General features: G+C 38.7%; 1 protein-coding gene across 1 annotated transcript in view; it reads right to left on the bottom strand.

Moving 5' to 3' along the window:
• LOC107740530 (receptor-type tyrosine-protein phosphatase kappa-like) overlaps positions 1-22045 on the bottom strand; it is a 142709-nt gene that overhangs the window by 73544 nt on the left and 47120 nt on the right. Inside the window, exon 4 of the mRNA XM_016552979.1 lies at positions 7978-8249. Within this exon, the coding sequence (XP_016408465.1) occupies positions 7978-8249 (272 nt within the window). The remainder of the gene's footprint in view (positions 1-7977; positions 8250-22045) is intronic.

The following is a 22045-nucleotide window of genomic DNA, read 5'->3' as shown; positions in this document are numbered from 1 at the left end:
GTCCTCTTTCTTGAAAACTAAATTATGTCACCCTAAATTACAGTATACTGCTGAGAAAACTAGAATTCAGATACACAGACAAAAACAAACACACATTCACAGTTTCCTCCTCCTCTGCTGGCATCATTTCACCCGATATTGAGCTCGGCGCTCTCATCTCTTCACCTGTCAAGAGCGTGCGCACACACACACACACACACACACACACATTTGCATTGGCTCTGCTGATCATTACCACAGCTCTGAGTAAACAATGAGAGCTGGGAAAAGCCTTATTGATGGCAATGTGATGCGTGGGGTGCGGTTTTTATTTATTTTTTTATTCCAGGGGCTCTGTCAGCGGGCGAAGAGCGATATGTCCTTCATCATTTGGAGAGACGCGTGCCGAAATGTTTTTCCTCCAGAATAGACGTCCTCCATTTCAGCCCCTCCGTGTGCCCAGACTCCAGCGTAACGACGGCCCATTAGGGGCAATATATTCCCGCTCGGCGAGCAGCAGATCTATCAGCCCAGGACTGGAGGACAGTTCATCTCTCTCCAGCAGTAATGTCTCAGTTTTGATTGTAATCTGTCAGCTCTGGCTCTCTGAGCTTTCGGAGATCACCCTGAAGCCCGGTCTCTGAATGCAGCGACAGCACGACTTCACAATGGATCCTCAATCTCTCTCATCAGGACCGGAGGAAATGATAGGGATCAGACTTACAGCTTCCACAGAAGAAGTCTCTCAGTGACTGCTTCTAAACATTGTTCTGGAGGAAGAGTCCACATCATATCAAGAGTTGTTTTCAGACATTGTTTACTTCTCATCTTGAATTGTATTAATGAATTAATGAATTAATGATTTATGTATTACAAAAAGAGACTTGCTCCTTTTGCAATTTGACTTGATGTTTTGTGTTAAGATCTCAAATGATATATTCTGGTAATGGCTTATAATAGAAGGCAGTGCGAATCAAGTCTGTTACAATACTCTCACACCTTAGAGGAATTGGCAATGAAATCAGCCAAATCTGTCTGTGTTTCTGTGTGGGTTAATAACACTGTGTACAAAAAAAGATCAGGATCAGTTCCACACATGCATCAAATTACTGTTATTCCACCTCAAAGATGAACATTAACTTTTATTAAATAAAATATAAAACATATACTGTGAAAAAAAATTAATGCATCTTGATTACAAGATTAGGCTCAATACTTTAGACTTTTCTGCACACTTGTCAACATAAGTCAAGTGTACAAGTATAATGTTGTCAAGGTTATCTCTGATAAGTACATAAAGGTAGACTGAAAGTATCTTCTTATTTTAATTTTAATAGAAGAATGATGATATATCGCACTTGAATAAACTTCATTAAGGCTAGCATTGTTTTCCCAGTTGTTTGTGCCCCTATAACAGCTCTGAAACCCACCCGCTGACAAAAACTGATCTATAAACCTGAGTACGATCAAAGAGGTGACGACTGAGAGAGACACAGTACAGCCTCATCCCAAAGAAGCGCTCGTGTGTGATCAGAGCCCACAGTCAAGCACATTATATCACGAGTTTCTCACCTAGATATACAAAACTGCTTGAAAAACCTTGATGCACATGTTACAATGGAAAGAGTTTTTAAACACACCAAATAACGTCTTCAGTCACTTCAAAAAATGCCAAAATTATTCAAAATTAAACATTGTTATAGTAAATTAATTACTTATTTGAAACAGGCAGGTGCTTTTCTACAGTCAAGTAAACGTGTGTGTTTATGTTGAGGAAGGTTAGTGAAGCTGAGTGACATTCTACATAAGACATTCTTCTGTATCATTTACAGAGGACCCCCCCCCCACACCCACACACACACACAGGAGTCTGTACACTAATCTGAGCTTATAAGCACATATAAATTACTGCTACGGTGGACACAAGGTAAACCTGTGAGTGTGTGTTTGTGTGTGCTCTGACCTTGACTAAATGTGAGCTCTCAACACTATCACAAAACACCTCCACACACACACACACAAACACACTAGGGCTGCACGATATTGGAAAAAACTCACATTGCGATATTTTATTTTTCTGCGATATATATTGCGATATGAAAACAAAATCACCACATGACTTGAATAGTTTATTTGGGGACAAAAATAATCAACGAAGTGATTTTTCTTTGTTTTGTTGTTTGATTAACATTCATGACAGAGAAAGCAACAGGAACATTAAACTGCTGTGAACAATATACTGTTACACATCCATTTTCTTTCTCGATTGTTTCCCTTCGCCTAAGCCATAAGCATCTGTGTTTACAAGGATACTTGCAGAGCACAGCATTTCAGGCACAAATAGACGCAGTGTTCACGTTCATCTGCGTGGCTCTCATCGTGTCTACACCGGACGCGAGCGGCACGGCGCGACAAAATACAATAGAACCCATTATAATCAGTGATGCTGTCTACACTGGATGCGGCGCGGCACGACAAATCCCCGACAGAAAACTGATGCCGCGTTCTCTTTATGACGTACTGACACAAAGTTCAAATGACTGGCAACGGTGGCTTGGCGTCCAGACAGAGTTTGGGGCCGTTCACGCTTTCGTGGCGTCTGCCGTTGCTAAGCAACCGTGACCTGCGCTCTCCACGATGACGCGGAAGTTCAATTGAAAGGATCAATTGATTTCCAGCACTGAAAATCGCTTGCAGTAGCTCTGCTACTAAATGTATTTAAAATGGTGTGTGTATTTAAAATGTGTGTGAGCAAAGAAAATAATCAGTATAAATATAACGATCAATAGCCTAAACATCGCACTTCCTGTGATGTGACTATCGCGGATGCGCACATCGCGATATCGATGCTGAAACGATATATCGTGCAGCCATAACACACACACACACACACACACACACACACACACACTGAGCTTTCCTCTAAATCACTCCCGTCACACCTCCTTCTGAACCCCTGAGTGATCTCTTGCCCGGAGGGATCTTGTTTGGGGGGGAGGTGGGAAACCGGCATTCACACGGAGCTGTGAACCCTGGGAAAGTGCGAGACCTTCTTTAACCAATGACTACAGGTGCACAATATAGTGCTGCTCAAAACATTCTTCACCAGTAGTTAGGGAAATTGAATTATTATTGATAAAGAATCAGTGGAATTACAGGCAATAATGTTAGAATAACCGTAATCATTTAAAGTTAAAAGTATTTCAACCATGAAAAGCATGACTTTAAATCATGAATGTAAGAACAAATCTAATGTAAACGTCCAGACAGGGTCAAATGAATCAGAAACCAGCCTAATTACACAGGTCTTCATTACAGTTTTTTTCAACTGCTTACACACAAAATCTTCACTTGTCACACAATTTCTGAAAGCTGACACTCAAACCCCAGAACCACGCACCAAATCTGCAAAACCATACACTAATTCTCAGCCTTTGACTCAGTTTTCAATTTCATAAAACACTTTTTGCAAAACAACACACAGTTCTCTATGTAACACAAAAATCTAACAGGAATTAATATTATGGCAAAGGTGTTTGCAAATGTTTGCTTTTGAGATGTGAGGCATTTTGCATTTTGTGTGTGAAATTCTTGGATTTGTGTGTAAAGTTTGGAAAAAAGAGGCAAAGTTTGGAAAATGTGTGAAAGCAGCTGAAAAAAATGTAATATGATCAGTAGACTAGTTGTTCAGCTAACCAAACTCAAAAAAAGGTTAACTATAGTTTGTGAGTTAACTTCCAAAAGTGCATTCATCTTTGCCATGTTACATTCATTTAGTTGACTAGTGCTATACGCTGTATTTAAAAAAAAACATTAATGGCATAAATAAAAACACTTACAGTGACAAGCTATGCAATATCGCTTTCATAATCGAATGCGACTCATCTGTGATTATGAAAGCGATATTGCAGTGATCTACGGCTCTGTGTATTAAATGCCACTCCATCTGAAAGCACGTGAGTGGCAAGATGAAAACCACTATTTTCTGTTTCAAACTTTCACATAGCATCTTTAGGTTATAATAACATTACAATTTCAAATCCAGATTTTGATTTTCAAAGATTTATTACAAAATTGTATAATTTTTTCCCCAAAATGCAATAAATCCATGACACGTTTTTTTTCTTCCAAAATGCAATAAATCCATTGAATCAATATAAAAGTTATTTTTCATATTGAAACTGTTGAAAATACATAGTAAGTGGATCCACATATGACAGTCTCTGAACTTGGTCAATACTAATCTTATATACAGCCACTGGACTGTGGAATGGTGCGCTGTGATTGGTTGAGCGGATATATCGCATTCTGCATTTTTTGGAAAAAAAGGGAGAAAACATGACAGAATAACTCGGCGGATATCGCATTTTGCGTAAAATTAAAAATTTACTTTTCAATACCGACCAGATACAATACTGATTTTGGCGGAAATTCTATTTTTTTTTTTATTATTGCATTTATCGCGTTTTGGAACCAAACTCTTCAAATATACTTAATATAATTGTATAATATAATATAAAAAATATAATATAATACCATTTTATTCCGACAAACATTTATTGATAATGCTCTTATGTTTTTGCTTAAAATTGTTATAAAACATAAGAATTTGTAACATTTTAGATTACAAGCATTTTCCCTCAATAACTCCTAATTTAAAGGTAGTTGTTGTAGTTGTTAAGTTTAGGTATGGGGTCGGGTTAAGCGATGTAGAATATGCTCATGCAGAAAAAGGCATTAATATGTGCTTTAATAAAGCAATAAGCCCCAAGAAGCCGTGGTTTACAGTGAATTTATAACAGCTAAGGTGCGTTGTTAGGTACAACGCAAAGCAGAGAGCCTAACACCCCCTTAGCTGTTATAAATTAACTGTAAACCACGGCTTCACGGTGCTTATTGCTTTTATAAAATGGTTATTCCATATACGTAGTAAGGTTTCACAAAATAAAACAGTGCAAATAAAGTGTAATGATATTAATAAAAACAGTATTCTTCCACCAAACAATGTAGTTCCTCAGAAACAGTTGTGGTTGCAACAAAGTGGTTGCCGAGCAACACACAGAAGTAAACAAAGGTGTATGTTTGTAGTGTAATTTACAACAGCTTCGAACGTGGCTCAGCCAATCAGAATCAAGGACTGGAACTATCTATTTTATAAAAGTAACTAACAAACAGCCAGTACGCTAGAAATATACATGCTAATTAGCAACTAGTTAATAGTGAATAGTATTCCCTAATCTAAAGTGTTGCCAAAGAAATAGAAGTCTGGAAAAGAATGTTCTTAAAAATCAAGGTAAATGAGCTCTTTTAGTTAGGACAACCAGTTTGTCTAAAATCTGAAAAGGTAAGATGTTTCATGAATTTATGGGGTTGTTTTAAATATGAAGCACATCATAACACCAGATACATAATACTTATTACTATTACTAGTGCACAGGTACTCTGAGGTGACAACAATGATCGATGATCACTCAAGGAAATATCGGAGAACTACTTAAGAATTTTTCAAGAACTGCATTTAGGAACATTCTTGCAAACTTCTTAGAGAAACAATAATGTACATTATGTGGAAAATAATGTGTTTTTTGAACCTTAAACCACATAAACACATTTCATTACACCAAATACACCAAATAATGTTCTTTTTAGCAACATCATATGACCCCTTTAAAAATTTCTTAACTTCTTTAAGTTCTTCTTTTCTTAACTGAACACTTCTAATATGTCAGCTAATTAAAAGGCTGTAGTTAAAAGTCATATCAACAATAAAACCCAAAAAATCCAGATTCTTTTTTCAAGCGAGTAGTTAATTAATTAGTCAATTAGCTAGACGTTTTAGGGTTAAAAAACACACACACACACACACACATCCCTACTGATGACACACATTTCTGTTCGTGTCCTCAAAGAAGATTATTGAAGAACACATCATAAGCCAGAGAAACCACAAAAGAGCATGAATGTTACTTGGCTTAGAAGAAATAAAAACTTATTCTCTCAAGTTTAACGATATTCAATAATTCATGAGAACTGAAGGATGACCGAAGGAACACGTGCAATGCCTTAACTCATTCCCTTTGACAGCATTAATGATGCTAGCGCTCGTGAACGCAGACAGAGCTCCTCAAACACTTCAGTCCGGCGCTCTGGCGTGATTTCTGACAATCTGACATCAAATAATAAAAAGCAACTGAGGGCAGGTGTCCAGCTCATTAAGCGAGTCCGTTTGACGCGGTGACTAACGATCTGATCGGGGGGATGAAGACACCCTCGGGAGATATCGGTGGAAAAAACAAAACCAAAGTGAATCAGGACTTAAGCTAAAATAAACTGGACTCCAGCAACAGATTTGACTCATCAGTGCCTAATTAAAGAGGACAAGAAATAACAAGCCCACACCAGGCTTTAGAGATGGACTGTGAGAGAGAGAGTGTAATAAAGGGACGTAACATGCCTGGACTCATTAGAAGGGACACGTCTCCGTGGGGTTTGGAGGGGCAGCAGGTGGAAACTCTATACTGTGAGAAATCAAATCGAGACATGAAGAAACAAGCCCCTCTGATCCATTAGCTCGTCTCGGAAATATCATGCAATATTAATCACAACAGCACCTCCCCGATTCTCCGAGCGTGACGTGTAATGCGTGCAAGCGGCCAGCAGAGGCGTCTATCTGCACGCTCCCCGCAGGTGTGTTTACATTTAGGGCTGATAAAGCAAACAGATGGCCGCTATAAAGACTTCAGCTCAACTACTGCACCCTAAACCTGTGGAAAGACCAGATGAACATCCTGCATGAAAACCCTGTATCATCACAGTGTTTACAATTCTGTCTCTCACGCAGAAAGATAGACAGCAGAGCGAGACAGAGGGGAGATCAGTCAAGACTCACAATTAGTCTGAACACAGACGGAGGCTTTCAGTATTCACTGTCTCACACACACACACACACGGCAAACACTGACACATACACACCCACATCCACCACTGATTAAAACAAGAAAGAAGAGACTGATTATCATAGTAGTTGTATTCAGGAGATGAAATATTACTTTCAAACAGCTTGAAGCAACAGTGAAAAGCTATTGTACTGAAAAACAAAAAGTCCCGTGAAGGAGCTCCACTGATCCAGAGAGACATTTCACCTGTGGAAAACATTACTGAGAGCCGTTACTGTGATCACTGGGAGCATTTGTGAGTATGACAGAACTACAAAAGAAAAGCTGAACAGAACCTCTGCCTTCCCATAAATCAACTGGTCTACGCCAATACCACATTCAAGCGAAACATCCATTGTGATTTTGTTCCTCATACTTTTGTTTAGAGGGCTTGACGGCAGGAATGTGTCACCACACAGAGTTTAAGAGTTACGACGATGCAAAAAAAAAAAAGACTTTCCAGCTCAGAGTCTGGTGCTGCATTTGCACTGAGGTAAAAGTCAGTTTGCCGTTAGTATCTTTGCATCAGATTTGCTGATCAGATAAACATATCTTGTTAATAGAGTGCATTAGTGCCCATTCACTTTTTCTGCGGTGTTGGAAGTATTTTTTCCATTAATTTTTCCCAGAGTGCTCATGAATGACATAATCGAGTTAAAAATGATCTATATGAATCTATTGCTTTAAGGTTGTTGTTTGTGTGTGTGTGAGTGAGTGGTTCAGGTATATCCTATACGTTATGGGGACAACATGTCCCCACAAAGATGACAATATCCAAAATCCTTGCAATCCTTGGAATATAATCCTTGGAAACAACCTTATAAATCATACAGAAATAAGTTTTTGGTTATATGGTTATATATAGAAACAAGTTGCTATATTGTCAATGGAGCATATAGCATCAATTAACAACCAGTAAGGTCTGTCTTTAAAGGTTTATAAATTAGTGTTAAACATCAATTTCTCTATGCAGAAAATGTTTTTACTTCCGGAACCCGACTGCTTCATTCTATAGAAAACATACTCACACTGCATCGTTTGATTGGCTCAACGATTTGCATACCTGATACTCATTGGGCCAAAAAGTGCTGACAGCAAGCTCCGCCTTCATCCAGCCTTTGCCTGTGCAGGAAGTGACGTTCCAGATGGGATTGGCCAGAGGCCCTTTATTGACCTTCACCAGGATGTTGAGCGTCCCGGGGCTGGAGCCGTCGGGGCAGTGCAGGAGATAGTTGAAGTCGATGCAGTGAGTGTCGTTTTCTTTCATCACGGGCAGCTGCAGGCGAGCCTTTTCTCCGTAATCGTGCTGCGAGGTGTCCACCATCATGTATGAGCCTGGAGGGCAACAAGAACGGAGAGAGAAAACACAGGTGAGCTGGGATTATGAGCTCTTTTCCAAACACTAGTGAGTTGCTTTGCTATCTACTCCCTATATAGGCAGCATCCTCACCAAAATGGAGCCTCATTAGTGTGATTTGGAGCTTATGAGCAGCATTGCATCTTATGGAGTTTTGAGGTTAGTAGGGCTGGGACGATAAATCGATGCATCGCTATTTGTGGATCGATTCCGAGATTTTGCGAATGCATCGCGATTCTCACTGGAATCGATTCTGAGATTAGTTTTTAACAGCTGATGGCGCTCTACTCTAGTTTTTAACCGCACACCTAAATGCTAATGAAGAAGAGCGCTTGAGCGTTCGACTGAGTAATGTAAGTGGTTAAATGTACTTGCACCTCAGCTTTTATGCTTTTATAACGCAAGATGAATGTAAACACAGCCCACTGTGAACACTCTTGTAATTCTCTTCAACCTTTTCAAACTTTATGAATGATTATTTTAGGTTCAAGTGGTGCGTGTGTAAGGAACTGGAAGCGAGCAGAATACGGCGGCTTCTAAAGCACGCAGTGCCATCTGCTGCATCTAAGCTCAGAATCGATTCCAGAGAGAATCACGAAAATCGATGCAGAATCATTTCTCGATTCGCGATGCATCAATTTATTGTCACAGCCCTAGAGGTTAGCATGTTGCAATATGAATAAAGTATACTTGTAGTCGACATTTCTCATCTTTTTTTCCTTGTTGCAAAGCATCAACGATTCAATGATTCTTAAAATCAAGATTGATTTTTTTTACTTCATGCATGAAATTTTCTCTCTGAACTTAACACGTCTGAAATATTCCCAAATGAACTGAATCGAGAGATTGTGCAACAAAACCGAATCAGCTGCCCAGCTCTAAGTTTTGAACCATATTTTGTGTTGTAAAAAAAACAAAAACAAAGAGTAAAACTATGTTGAGTGAAAACCATTTGCTAAAAACCAAGTGAAGAAAACAAATCGTTTGAGAAATCGTGGGATTCTAGCAGGAATGCACCAAGATATAAACTCAGGCATGAGGACCCAATATTTCTGAAGTTCAGAATCAAAGACTCTCTCATACACTTGGCAGTTGGGCCGTGTGCTGATTACTGAACGCTTTTATAATCACTCCACCGGAGAAACGGTTCCACGCTATCGGCCAAGATGCACAGGCCCATATAGGATCTGGTTCCAGTTCTTTAAGCATGTGATTGCACTGAGAGGAAACCGTTTCAAATCTCAAGCGCCCAGAGGATGGACATCAGGCGGAGAGAGGAAAGACTTCACCACCATTTGTCCAAATGAGCATACATCTGTTCATCTGTCTCTCCACGGCCAGGAGGAGATATGACCAGCTCTCTCTCTTTGATCCCCATCTTCTGTCAGAGATACCGTCTACATGAAATCCACCGTCTTTACTGTCTAAACAAACTCCCCTGGCCATGCTGTGTGCTCTTCATCAGCTGCATGTTATTCCAGATTCAGACTCTTTCAAGTGTAATAACTTTCTCTGTCTCTGAAATGACTTTTTCCCCTGATGTAACCATTGGTCATGTGGGTGGGTGAAAATAATCTTACATAAAACATGAAGTCCTGACTCTCAGCTGCACTCAAGGCCATTGTAAAATGCTGATAAACACATGGATCTTTATGAAACAAAACTATTTATATATGAATAAGACCTCAGTAAGATACAAGTAAATCAATTTTAAATAAACAAATGATTTTGTTTTGAACTTTCTATTCATCAAAGAATCCTAAAAAAACGTGTCACGGTTTCTGCAGAAATATTGAGCAGCACAACCGTTTTTAACATTGATAATAATAAGAAATGTTGCTTGAGCAGCAAATTAGAATGATTTCTGAAGGATCATGTGACACTGAAGACTGGAGTAATGATGCTGGAAATTTAGCTTTGATCACAGAAATCAATTACTTTTTACAAGAAAATATTACAATAAAAAACAGTTGTTTAAGATTGTAATACTATTTTACAATATTACTATTTTTACTGTATTTTTGATCAAATAAACATAGCCTCGCTGAACAGAAAAGAATCTTACCGACCCCAAACTACTGAATGGTATTCTCTATATCACCTGGTGGAATGATTTTATTGCAATTATTATTATTACTACATGTAAATATTAATTAAATGTATTTTATCGTATCAGTGTTTGTATAATAAGACACTTGTGCTGTGCACTTGATTTTACTATCAAAATCACCTCTCACTTGTAACGCAAAGCATAGAGGCATATATTAACCAATAATATATGTCCAATATCCACCAAATCCCTGTATCTGAAGTGAGTTACATAACACTGTGTACATTAAATGAGTTGTGACTGAAGTTTCATGAATAATATAATCTCTACTCTTTTAACAATCACAGTCTGGTGTTTTCCAAACACTGCTGCTCTTCTTTAATTTCCATAGAAATAGCATATGTCTGAAACAGTGATCGTTTAGACACTGAGAGACTGTTCATTCAGGACACAGATGTAATGCTGTAGATGTTTCCAGCAGAGCTTTCATTTGGGCTCTATTTATATGAAAGAAAAATTATGACAAATGTCTTTGAAACAAAAAAACATGTTGAATTGCACTAACTGAAAAAATACTGCATTGTATTAACAGTGTTTGCATTTTAATGCCTTGTATTTTCAGGGCTTGCATTTTTAGGGGCTGAAATTTAACAGTTGTTTATTTAAGCAGTGAATATTTCAATTCAAAACAATTCACACACATTTTCATAATTAAAAATTCAATAAATCATATCCACCTTCCAGAATTCACTTCTGAAATATTCAATCTGTTTAAAAATACGATGTATAATATTCGACAGGCAATTTTCGATCCATTTTATTTCACTTTACAAATTCGCTTCCACAAATTCAGTGGTTAAAATTCGGCAGATCGCTCGCCATTGCACATCCGGGAGCTGCAGGAATAGCAGTAGAGCACCGATGCATGATCTCCAGCTGCTGTCAGTCGCTCACCAGCAGGTGGCGCAAGCAGCTGTTCATGAAGACCAAAGCAACAGGTAGAGCAAGTCATTCATTCACAAAAACTGATCTGCAGAAATGGAGCAAGCATTAAGTAGAAGTTATGATTATCAGGGCCAGTATAAATATGCGGAAAAGCTGATTGTCTGTACGTTAAATTCAACATCTCTGTTACTCGTTTCTCCGTGTAGCCTACATGTAAGCAACTTTCTCTAACATTACTGAAAAGGAGAATATAATGCTGTTTTACTCAACGCTGATGTACAGAACTAACATTACATCAAAGGCCTCAGATCTCAGAATACACTTTATTGATGATGCAAACTAGATGAGATCAGAATTATGAACGCGCAAAACTGCACGTTTAACATATTTCCCATAAATAAAATACTTAATACTATCTTGAGGTTTATTGCCTCAAGACAGTGATAATAAATTATCAAATTTGGCAATTAATTCATAAAATATACTATGTCGGTGGAATTGTCAGACGGTCCCTTGGGCATCGCTTGAGCTATAGCGCTTAAAATCTTCATCCTATTTAAATTTGCAGCTCCAGTACAGGTAGGCAGTCTTGAATTCCTTATTTACGTCGATATAAAGTCGTTGCATATTGTTAAAACTAATCGCAATAAAAATAATCTTTGTAGGAATGTCGATTCTATATGAATCAGTGGCAAGGGAAAGCAAATGCCCGGCGAATATCGAACCTAAAACTAACAGCGATAGAAAAGCCATTATAAAGAAAATGCAGCACGTTGCGAACTTTTGACCTTATTTGCTTGCCTGTATATAGTTTGCATCATCAATCAAATTTATTCTGCGATCTGAGGCCTTTTTTTATATCAATGTATTGGTTAATTGAGGCACGTTACGTGTCGTTGGGGAATCCTAGAGTCTGACGTATGAGGGGAAGCACAGCGTCACACAAGCCATGATACAAAGTTAAGGAAACTAACCAACAGAAAGCAATATATGTCTTCCTCAGATGTAATGTTAGTTCTGTACTTCAGCGTTGGGTAAAACAACATTATTATCTCCTTTTCAGTAGAGAAAGCTGCTTAACATGTAGGCTACACGGAGAAACGAGTAACAGCGATGTTGAATTAAACGTACACACAATCAGCTTTTCCGCATATTTATACTGGCGCTGGTAATCATATCTTCTACTTAATGCTTGCTCCATTTCTGCAGATCAGTTTTTGTGAATGAATGACTTGCTCTACCTGTTGCTTTGGTCTTCATCAACAGCCGCTTGCGCCACCTGCTGGTGAGCGACTGACAGCAGCTGGAGATCATGCATCGGTGCTCTACTGCTATTCCTGCAGCTCCCGGATGTGCAATGGCGAATTTTCTGCCGAATTTTAACCACTGAATTTGTGGAAGCGAATTTGTAAAGTGAAATAAAATGGATCGAAAATTGCCTGTCGCATATTATACATCGTATTTTTAAACAGATTGAATATTTCAGAAGTGAATTCTGGAAGGTGTATATGAATTATTGAATTTTTTATTATGATATAGTGTGTGTGAATTGTTTTGAATTGAAATATTCACAGCTTAAATAAACAATTCAGCCCCTAAAAATGCAAACCCTGAAAATACAAGGCATTAAAATGCAAACACTGTTAATTCAACATGCTTTTTTGTTTCAAAGACATTTTGTCATTATTTTTCTTCCATATATTTACAGATGAGACTCATCCATGAGATCCACTAGGAGCTGCTGTCAGAACATCTGTTTCTCTCTCAACAGGTGAGTTCTGGGTGAAAGAAAGCCTCTTGCTTTTATAAGTATAGAGTTTAGATCAGACCATCAGGATGTGAGAGACGGCAAATCAATCGTAAATCGGCCAAGAGCTGCTGGCAACGCTACAATTTACAATTATCTATCTCCTGATTTCACTGCTAAAAAAGCTTACATACTCCACACAGTATTTTGAAAACCTCCAATACAAAAGAACGTGCTGATTGGTTGTACTAACACTTCCTTGATTGCATATGTGCATATTTCCATCACACTTTCATCACTGTCAAAATATTGATTACTTATTTTAAAAATACAAAAAAAAAAAAAAAACTTCCTTTCAAAAGATGTGGCTATACCAACACTAAAAGGGATAGTTAACCCTAAAATGAAAATGTGCTTTTAATTTCTCTCAGGCCATCCAGGATGTAGGTGACTAGTTTTCTTCAGTAGAACAGTAAAGAAGATTTTTAGTTGAAACCGTGGTTCTTGGTGATTCATAAAATGCAAGTCAGCAGCTACCGGCACTTAAGAGTCAAAAAAGACCGCCCAAAAATAAAATTCTGCATACGCCACTGCTGCTGGGCTTTATTTTTTTGTAATAGTGCACATGCTTATTATTTACCAAATATATGCAACATGCGTATGGATTTCTTCATGAATATTTATGATTTTCTGTAAAGACAGACAGATGAAACTAGCACAGTTATGGATAAAATGACTTGGCTGAGACAAACAATTATACAGCAAATATTATGGCGCTTTTCCACTGCATGGTACGGCATGGTATTCCTCTCGTTGATAGCAGAGGAGCGGATCCAGCGAGCTTGATGGAGCGACGCGGAATGAAAAAGTTTTTCAGGAGGTAATAGAGGCGGTGCAACTATAACAACATGTGAATAATCCCGCCCACTCTAAAGCGGTACTGAACTGCAGTGGAAACGCAAACCGAACCGAGCCGTGCCGTACTGAGCCGTGCCGAGCCGAGTCGTACCACGCAGTGGAAAAGCGCCATTAGAGCACAGAACGACACCATTGACCAATTGCAATCAATTACACGTGTAACAAGCTAAATACAGCCTGTGTAAACAGAAAGTTTAACTATGAGCTCAGGCGTCTCAGATAAGTGAATTGCGGCAGGATTACAGAGCAGTTCTGAATGCTGCCGCAGTAATTGAATCGACTCCCGGGGAAAGCGTGGCGCTCACAGCGAGACGTTAATGGCTGCAGGTGAGAACAGCGGCGTGGATGTCAGAAGGTGTGTGTGTCCCGCCGTTTCCTCTATAAACGCCCGTTGGGTAAACACTCATTTCTCACAAACTCTCCAGGCAAATCGAAAGGTCAAAGATCGGTCGGGTGCATCCAGATAGCACAAGCGTTCAACCAAGAGTTACTGGCAGAAAATGAAACGGGTTCATGAGCGATTTTTGATTTATTTAAGTGCTTCCTTATGAACATGTGCTGGAGAGTTTGGAGAAGGTTTGTGTGAACTGCTCATTAATCACTTCAGTGCAAAACGAAGAAGAAAACGACGAGAGCGACAGAAGAAAGACGACAGAAGGCTCGACATATTAGACGAGCGAATTTGGCCGGTTCTCAAAGCCACAAGAACATGAGTTCACATCCACAAAGCTCAGATCTGAGGCTGGTTTAGTGAGTACAGAGCTGTGGTTTATGTTAGTATGCTGCTCAACACTGGACAGAGAGCTAAAAAAAATAAATGATTTGTAAAAACAAAATACCAGCAGCTTTAAGCCTTTCACCTTCATGCAAACATCAAATATCAAACACTGTAGTAGCTTTTCCATTGTGTTTTTCAATGCAAAATTACATTAAAGACTAGCAATTTGTTCTACGTTATGGTATCATAAGCAGTTCTTTTTTTCTCTCTCTCTTTGTTGCATTGCTAACTAAGTGTAACATTTGCTAATATTTTTTATTCAAAACCACTATTCCTCTATTTAAAAATAATAAAATCATGGCAAAACATTACATGCAACTTAACCAATAAAATCAGGGGGGAAAATTGCCCAGCTCTAACAGTGCACACTAAAACATTTTAATACTGTTTTTCACAATGCAGTATTGCATTCACTTCAACATATACATGCGGTGCTCATTTTGAAATTGGTCCAAAAAAAAAAGAGAGAAATGTGTTTGACTTCAAATGAATGCTTGTTCATTACATCACTGAAATTACATGAATATTCAGATATGTCTTGAATGAACAGCTGTGATGGATGGATTGCCCATTGTTGCCACAAGTTTGCAAGTAATGGTGGATATTTGTCAGGATATTTCTGCAGGAGCAATACTGTGATTCCAGAGAGCGTTTGATTGGACAACAATCTGCTTACGCCCCTGAGTGCGAGATGATGTCATCAATACTGCTTTCACAGAAACGTGCATACAGTATCTGCTAAAAGTACACTAGCACACAGATGACCGCAAAGCTAGTTAACATGGACTAAAAGTCACAAAACCCCAATTTCATGGGGTCTTTGAAGAACGGTTCAGCTTGTGAGCTTGAAAAGACAGCCATTTACAGAGGAGCTGCACACACAGTGGAGAATAGGGCAGCGCTTTCAGAAAGTCCAAAACAGCATTTACAATAACAAAAAAGCTAATGATTTCTCTCAAAACCGAATTCAATAAAGCACGGCAAAATAACAACAGAACGCACCCATTTCTGTTTGATCTGCTGCTCATTTCACATGTTAAGGGTGCATGTGCTGAAGTCGGGCGCACACTCATTCAGTGATGTTTTTGCTAAATAGCTCTCACTGTACCAGTAAATCGTATGCGGTGTAAAGCCAAAGCTCAGGATTTAAGTATGGTCCAAACCTCGAGCTGCAACTTGACTGCTCACACTATAAATGTGAAATAAACAAGTGGGACTCGTGGAATTGTGTAGCCTCCATCGCTTCTGTCCAAACCACGTTTCCCTTCAGTGAGACGTATCCCTTAAATCAGGCATAACTTCTTTAAATCAAGAGGTGGAGACTATTTAATCAAAGAAAGAAAAAGAGAGACAGAAAGAGACTGAGAAACAAGAAAGTGAGTAACGGAGAAGGACACTAACAGTCATGACATCAACTATTGATGGTTTGATGTAAAACAGAGGGTTCCAGAGGGTGTAGGAGTTCAGTGTGAGCACAAGGACAAATCCTCAGTCAATGTGAAATGTGCAGCGCATTAGTGTGTTGCTCAGAGGTCTGATGTTCAAGTCACTCCTCACTGGAATCAGAGCATGACTGAGCAGAAAAAAAACATGTTCGTGTTACACACTTCTACAGAATGCAGCCTCGACCCGTGCCAAAACCACACAGACACACCCAGAGCTATCAGAAACACACTTTTGTAGCAGTTGATTTTGTTCCCTGGAGTCAGCTTAGAAATCCACTAATGTTAGTCAAGGTTCTTGCACAATATTTAGCAGATGTGAACAAATGACCTTGTTTTTTACTGGAATCAGAGCATGACTGAGCAGAAAAAAAACATGTTCTTGTTACACACTTCTACAGAATGCAGCCTCGACCCGTGCCAAAACCACACAGACACACCCAGAGCTATCAGAAACACACTTTTGTAGCAGTTGATTTTGTTCCCTGGAGTCAGCTTAGAAGTCCACTAATGTTAGTCAAGGTTCTTGCACAATATTTAGCAGATGTGAACAAATGCTACAAATCCTTTAAGATTCCTAAATATGTAAATGAGCTCTGCTGTAATTGGCTAAATTTGTGTAGATGTAGTTCAAACTAGCTGCGAGACAAAACGTAAAGAGCAACTTATTTAAACACACGTTTGCAGTGCTGACACTGATTATCAATGCAATCTCATGCGTTATTGAAAATCACATTTACGGCAGATTACTCGAACCATTAGACTAGTTGATTCCACTGAATGACCAAAGGCACAGCTTAAACGAGATCTGTTACCTCTCAACATTCAGAGAGCAAACAGACCTGTCAAACGCATCCCATCCAAGCTCTCTTTGATTGCTCATGAAATGTGAATAACTGAAATGGGCTGTTGGGTTTTTGGCAGTGATGTAAAATGCAGGCATTCACATTCAGATCCCTGCCGCTCTGGCCCCGAAGCTCATCTGCTGCTCAGAGAGGAAACGCTCAACCTTCAGCGGAGGAAAAACTGCACGGTGTCAGAAAAAAAAAAGAAAAAACTACAAATTAAATTCATTCATAATGAGTCATTCTGTGGCATTAAACGCAGCGTTTATGACCATTTACCATAATACCAGGGTTAGCGCTATTACAAAAAAATGTGGTAACCAGTCATCAAAACAACCAATTCTGGAAGCTTCTCATACTGACTGAAGGAGATCTTGCACTGATTTCACTGCAGTAAATGAACTAGCATTTTTGGCAAATGTGAAGAATCGCAGAGAATTGAAATGCATAGTAGCTATTATCTAAATAAGGCTGATGAAGTAGATGAGAGGCGTCAGCGGCTATCCAAACACTATCTCAACATTGACGCTGTCACAACACCCTCAACAAGATGGCAGACAGAAGCCGCTCAAGATGGCTGTCACACTTCCCACAACCCTAACGCAACCACAAACTGCCTGCGCCACCTCTGCAGCACTCAAACACATCAGTCCGAACTGCTCGGCTTCTTTAAAAGCGCTCTCATTTTACAGGCCGGTGTGGCGCGCTCTCCTTCATGGCAGTGACCCACATTAACAGGAACGGTCCCTTTTGTCAGGCAAACACTGGCCAGGAGATGTAGAGCGGAAAGCTCTGTCACTGCGCTCAAACGCTCGTCCTTCCCAACGATCTTCCAACGCTCACAGAAACTCAAGCCCTTCAAAAGCACTTAACCAGTCGTTCAGAGCCACCAGCAGTTTCCAAAATTTTTAATTAAAAGGTTTTCAAAATAATATATCTTGTCCAAAGCTAAATTATACAGTAAAACACTGAATAGCATGTAGCCTTGCATCAATGTGCTCAGATTATCTAAAAAACTATTAATTTGAGTTATCACTCAAAGTTCCTTCTAGCCATGTGTCCTTAAAATTAAAAACTATCTTATATAATTATGGATTGTATTTTGCTAAATTCTGCTGTTTATCACTTTTGCATAAATGAGGGACCTGTATTTAGTGAGAATTACTACTGTACAGTCAACATAACTGAGATCATCATTTTTCTTATTCTTTTTTTTTTATTTTTATAAATTGTATCCAATATAATTAAAAACCTACGGACTCCTTAACCCTTTAACTGTCACTCCCATTTTTGAAAATAGACGTGAAAATCCAAACTTAAATTTGTATAATTCATGAATGAAAATATTTTGTAATATGATTTTGATGAACCATTTCCACGGTAATGCAATGTCTGATTTTAAAATGGTTTTCAAAGGATGAATTTTGAGATTTTAAGCTTTCAGTTGATATATAATTTATGATGACTTCTAAAGTGTGATAGGGAAAAAGGCAACGAAGAAAGACTTTTTGTGGCAAAGGTCAGAACTCCTGTTATGATGTAGGTTTTTGAGGTCCATTCTAGTCATAAAATAATCTATTACTTTTCCTACATAATTTGTAACATGTGTAAAACAGTGGTAAAATATATATTTAGAAGTCTTAGACCTTTCCAATGATATATACAGTAGTCAACATTTGAAGTGGATCAAAACCTTTCACCAAAGTTGTCCTAAAACCTAAAACCAAAATGCGTTCTTGTCTTAGGACAACTTTTATGAATTTTTTGATCCACTTCAAATGTTGACTACTCTAGTTTGTCATGATTAGATTAGGATTTGCATTATAGCACCAAAGTTGTCCTAAAACCTAAAACCAAAATGCGTTCTTGTCTTAGGACAACTTGATGAACTTTTTTGATCCACTTCAAATGTTGACTACTCTAGTTTGTCATGATTAGATTAGGATTTGCATTATAGCAGTCATCTGAATGCCTCTGATTGGCCATTGCGTTTATAAACTCAACGGAATCGTGTGAGATTGGTTATAACAACCAACACTGTAAAAACACAGAAAAAGAAATATGATGAAACAAATAAGCCTTAATATTAATTAGATAGCATTACTAGCTTGATAATAATAATAATCATCCACAGGCAACATCTCTGACGATCGTCGATACACGCTATCGTCTACAGGCACAATGCTCCCATATACATCATACAACACACCCCCTCAAAATGAGTTTCAATGTAGTTAGCTATTTTTTAGCAAATGTTTGAAGAGTAGTCAACTACTTTTCCCAAGCGATCATCTGACTGCAGTGTAGAAGCAATCAATCAAAATAACTGTTTTAAAATAGTTTCCCATAAAGCTGCTAAAGATATGGACTCCAAGCTCTGTGTAGGATGTGCAGAACATGACAGTAAAATAAAGCAGAGAGCAGGGTGGATGAGGGAGTGCTGTGTGAAACGGCATTTATACGGTCAGGTCAGGGTTGTGTGTGCACTGCAGTAACCTTCATTCCATTCAAAGCCAGTTGGACAATATCATCAGACCAAACACTCCTCCAGCGCGGGCAGCGGCGACGACTTCATCAGGTTTCTTTGTCTTTTGTTCATGGCCCCAAATATTGCAAGCCATAGCGATATGCATATTGCGATATGTACATTGCGATATGTACATTTGCGATATTTCGATAATTTCTATATATTGCACAGCCCTAGTGGCCAGTAATGCTAAAGTGAAGTAGTTTTACTTTTCTGTAGTTTTTCAATGGATCTCGGTCATACCGACGACATTACCTGAGCAGTCGAAGGCTGCGCATTTATTGCATGGACGGAGCAAAAATGTAAGTGTCTAAAGCATACGCACAGTTCCATTGAATGATCAATATGTTTTAACAATGTCGTTGAACCGAATGTACGAAGGAAACTGTTAAAATAACCACAGCATTAACAACAACCTTGAAATAAGAGCGCAAGGTTTATCTGATAATCAGATGCATGAAAGTAGCGTTTGTTGCTTTAGCAAACAGACATCGGGCGCGTTTTCTCAGAATCATCATTCGCCGATGGAGAGGAAAAGTTAAATACTATAGCATTTTATTTTATGAAAATGAGATAAAGAAGTTTTAGCACTGAAAGAGAAGTGATCTCGCGCTGATAGAACTTAAAGAATGCAGAATCGAATCGTTAATCGAATTTAATTGTGAATTTAATCTAATTGAATCGTTCTGAATTTGCAAAAATCGTTCTTGAATCGAATCGAAAACCTATCAATCGTGAATCGAATCGATTCGCTGTCTACCCAAAGATTCACAGCCCTAGTGTATATGCATAAGCATCCCGTGGCCGATCCATGAGGCGGATCTGAGTGCCCTCAGCTGAGACGTCCCAATTTTACATCTGAGCTGTTTCATAAAGAGACACATGAACACCACTCAACTACTTTTTTGATGTTTATGATAGCAGAGGGGCATGAGAACTTACACGTCCTCTGGTAGAATGATTAATAAAGAAGATGAAAAACTGTCCGCCACTTCTTTCAGCACTTTTACTTTTTAAAATCAAAATCAATCAACTCAAATATTTTCCAAATCCAGTGTTCAAGCAGATTTAATGCCACTGAACATCAGTAAGAATCTATCAGGAGGTAGATCACTTGAGCTTCAGTGCCTGCACTCCCATTGACAGTCACCAGTAGATCAACTCCTCATATACAACTTTGTGCATTTCCAACAGTTGCTGTCGGCTATGTCGCCTTAAATCACTAACCATCATTGAAAAGGAGCGACTTCCGGTTGCTTTTTTACTGCAAAATACTATCAGTGTGAACAACCCTTCAGGCAGAATGATACAAAAAACAAAAGTAGCATCTAATGTGTCTGTGCTAATCCACCGTAACTTAAAATGCATCCCTGTAGCTGTAGAGAATCCTCTCCAGGCCTTGTGCTCACTTACTGTTACAATGAGTCACTCAGCCACACCGTCCAAACGACTCCCTCAAGCACTGAGACATCAACCCATGCAGCTAGCGTCAATGCTTGCAATTATGGGAAAAACACATCATGCAAATATGTTTGCATCACGTTATAAAAATGTTCTGTTTGCAGAGAGTGCAGGAATGGACCATAATGAACCTCGTGCACATCAACTAATAATACACCAATATAAACTAATGATCATTTTTAGTCCACATCTGTCTTCTTCTGTCCATCTCTTTGTCTTCCCCCTTTCCAAACTTCTCTGTTTTCCAGTCTATCTTTTTATCCACATTTCTGTCTCTTTCTGTCCATCTCACTGTCTCTTTCACTTTCCATTCTTCTCTCTTTTGCATCTCTTTTTATCCACGTTTGTTTTTTTCCTGTCCATTTCTGTCTTTTTCTGTCCATCTCTTTCTTTTCCCTTCCATCCTTCCCTTTTTCCACGTCTATCGTTCTGTCCATATTTCTGTCTTTTCCTGTCCATTTTTGTCCACATTTCTCTTTTCCTGTCCATCTCTGTATTTTCTTTCCATATTTTTTCCTGTTCTGTTGTCCATTTCTGTCTGCTCCTGCATATCTTTCCATCCACATTTCTTTCTTTCAGTCCACATTTTGTCCACATTTCTGCCTCTTTCTGTCCATCTCCCTGTCAGTTTTCCAGTCCATCTCTGTCAAAAGTTGTTTTTTCCTGTCCATTTTTGTCCACATTTCTGTCTCTTTCTATCTATCCCTGTCTTTTCCCTTTTCATCTTTCTATCTTACCCTGTTTATCTTTCTATCCACATTTCTGTTGTTCCTGTCCATCATTGTATCTCATTCTTCTGTCCATTTTAGCCCACATTTCTCTTTTTCTGTCCATCTCTTTCTTTTCTCTTTCATCCTTCTCTCTTTTCCTATCTTTCTGTCTCTTGCTGTCCATCTCTTTCTATTTTTCTTTTCCATCCTTCTCTTTTTCATGTCTATCATTCTGTCTATATTTCTGTCTTTTCCTATTCATTTTTTGTCCACATTTCTCTTTTCCTGTCCATCTCTGTATTTTCTCTTTCCATCTTTTTGTCTTGTTCTCTTGTCCATTTCTGTCTCCTC

Source organism: Sinocyclocheilus rhinocerous, unplaced genomic scaffold (genome assembly GCF_001515625.1).
Source record: "Sinocyclocheilus rhinocerous isolate Xijiao unplaced genomic scaffold, SAMN03320098_v1.1 scaffold1246, whole genome shotgun sequence".
NCBI classification, from domain to species: domain Eukaryota; kingdom Metazoa; phylum Chordata; class Actinopteri; order Cypriniformes; family Cyprinidae; genus Sinocyclocheilus; species Sinocyclocheilus rhinocerous.
Note: the sequence above shows the minus strand (reverse complement) of the source record. Positions and strands in the feature narration are given on the sequence as shown.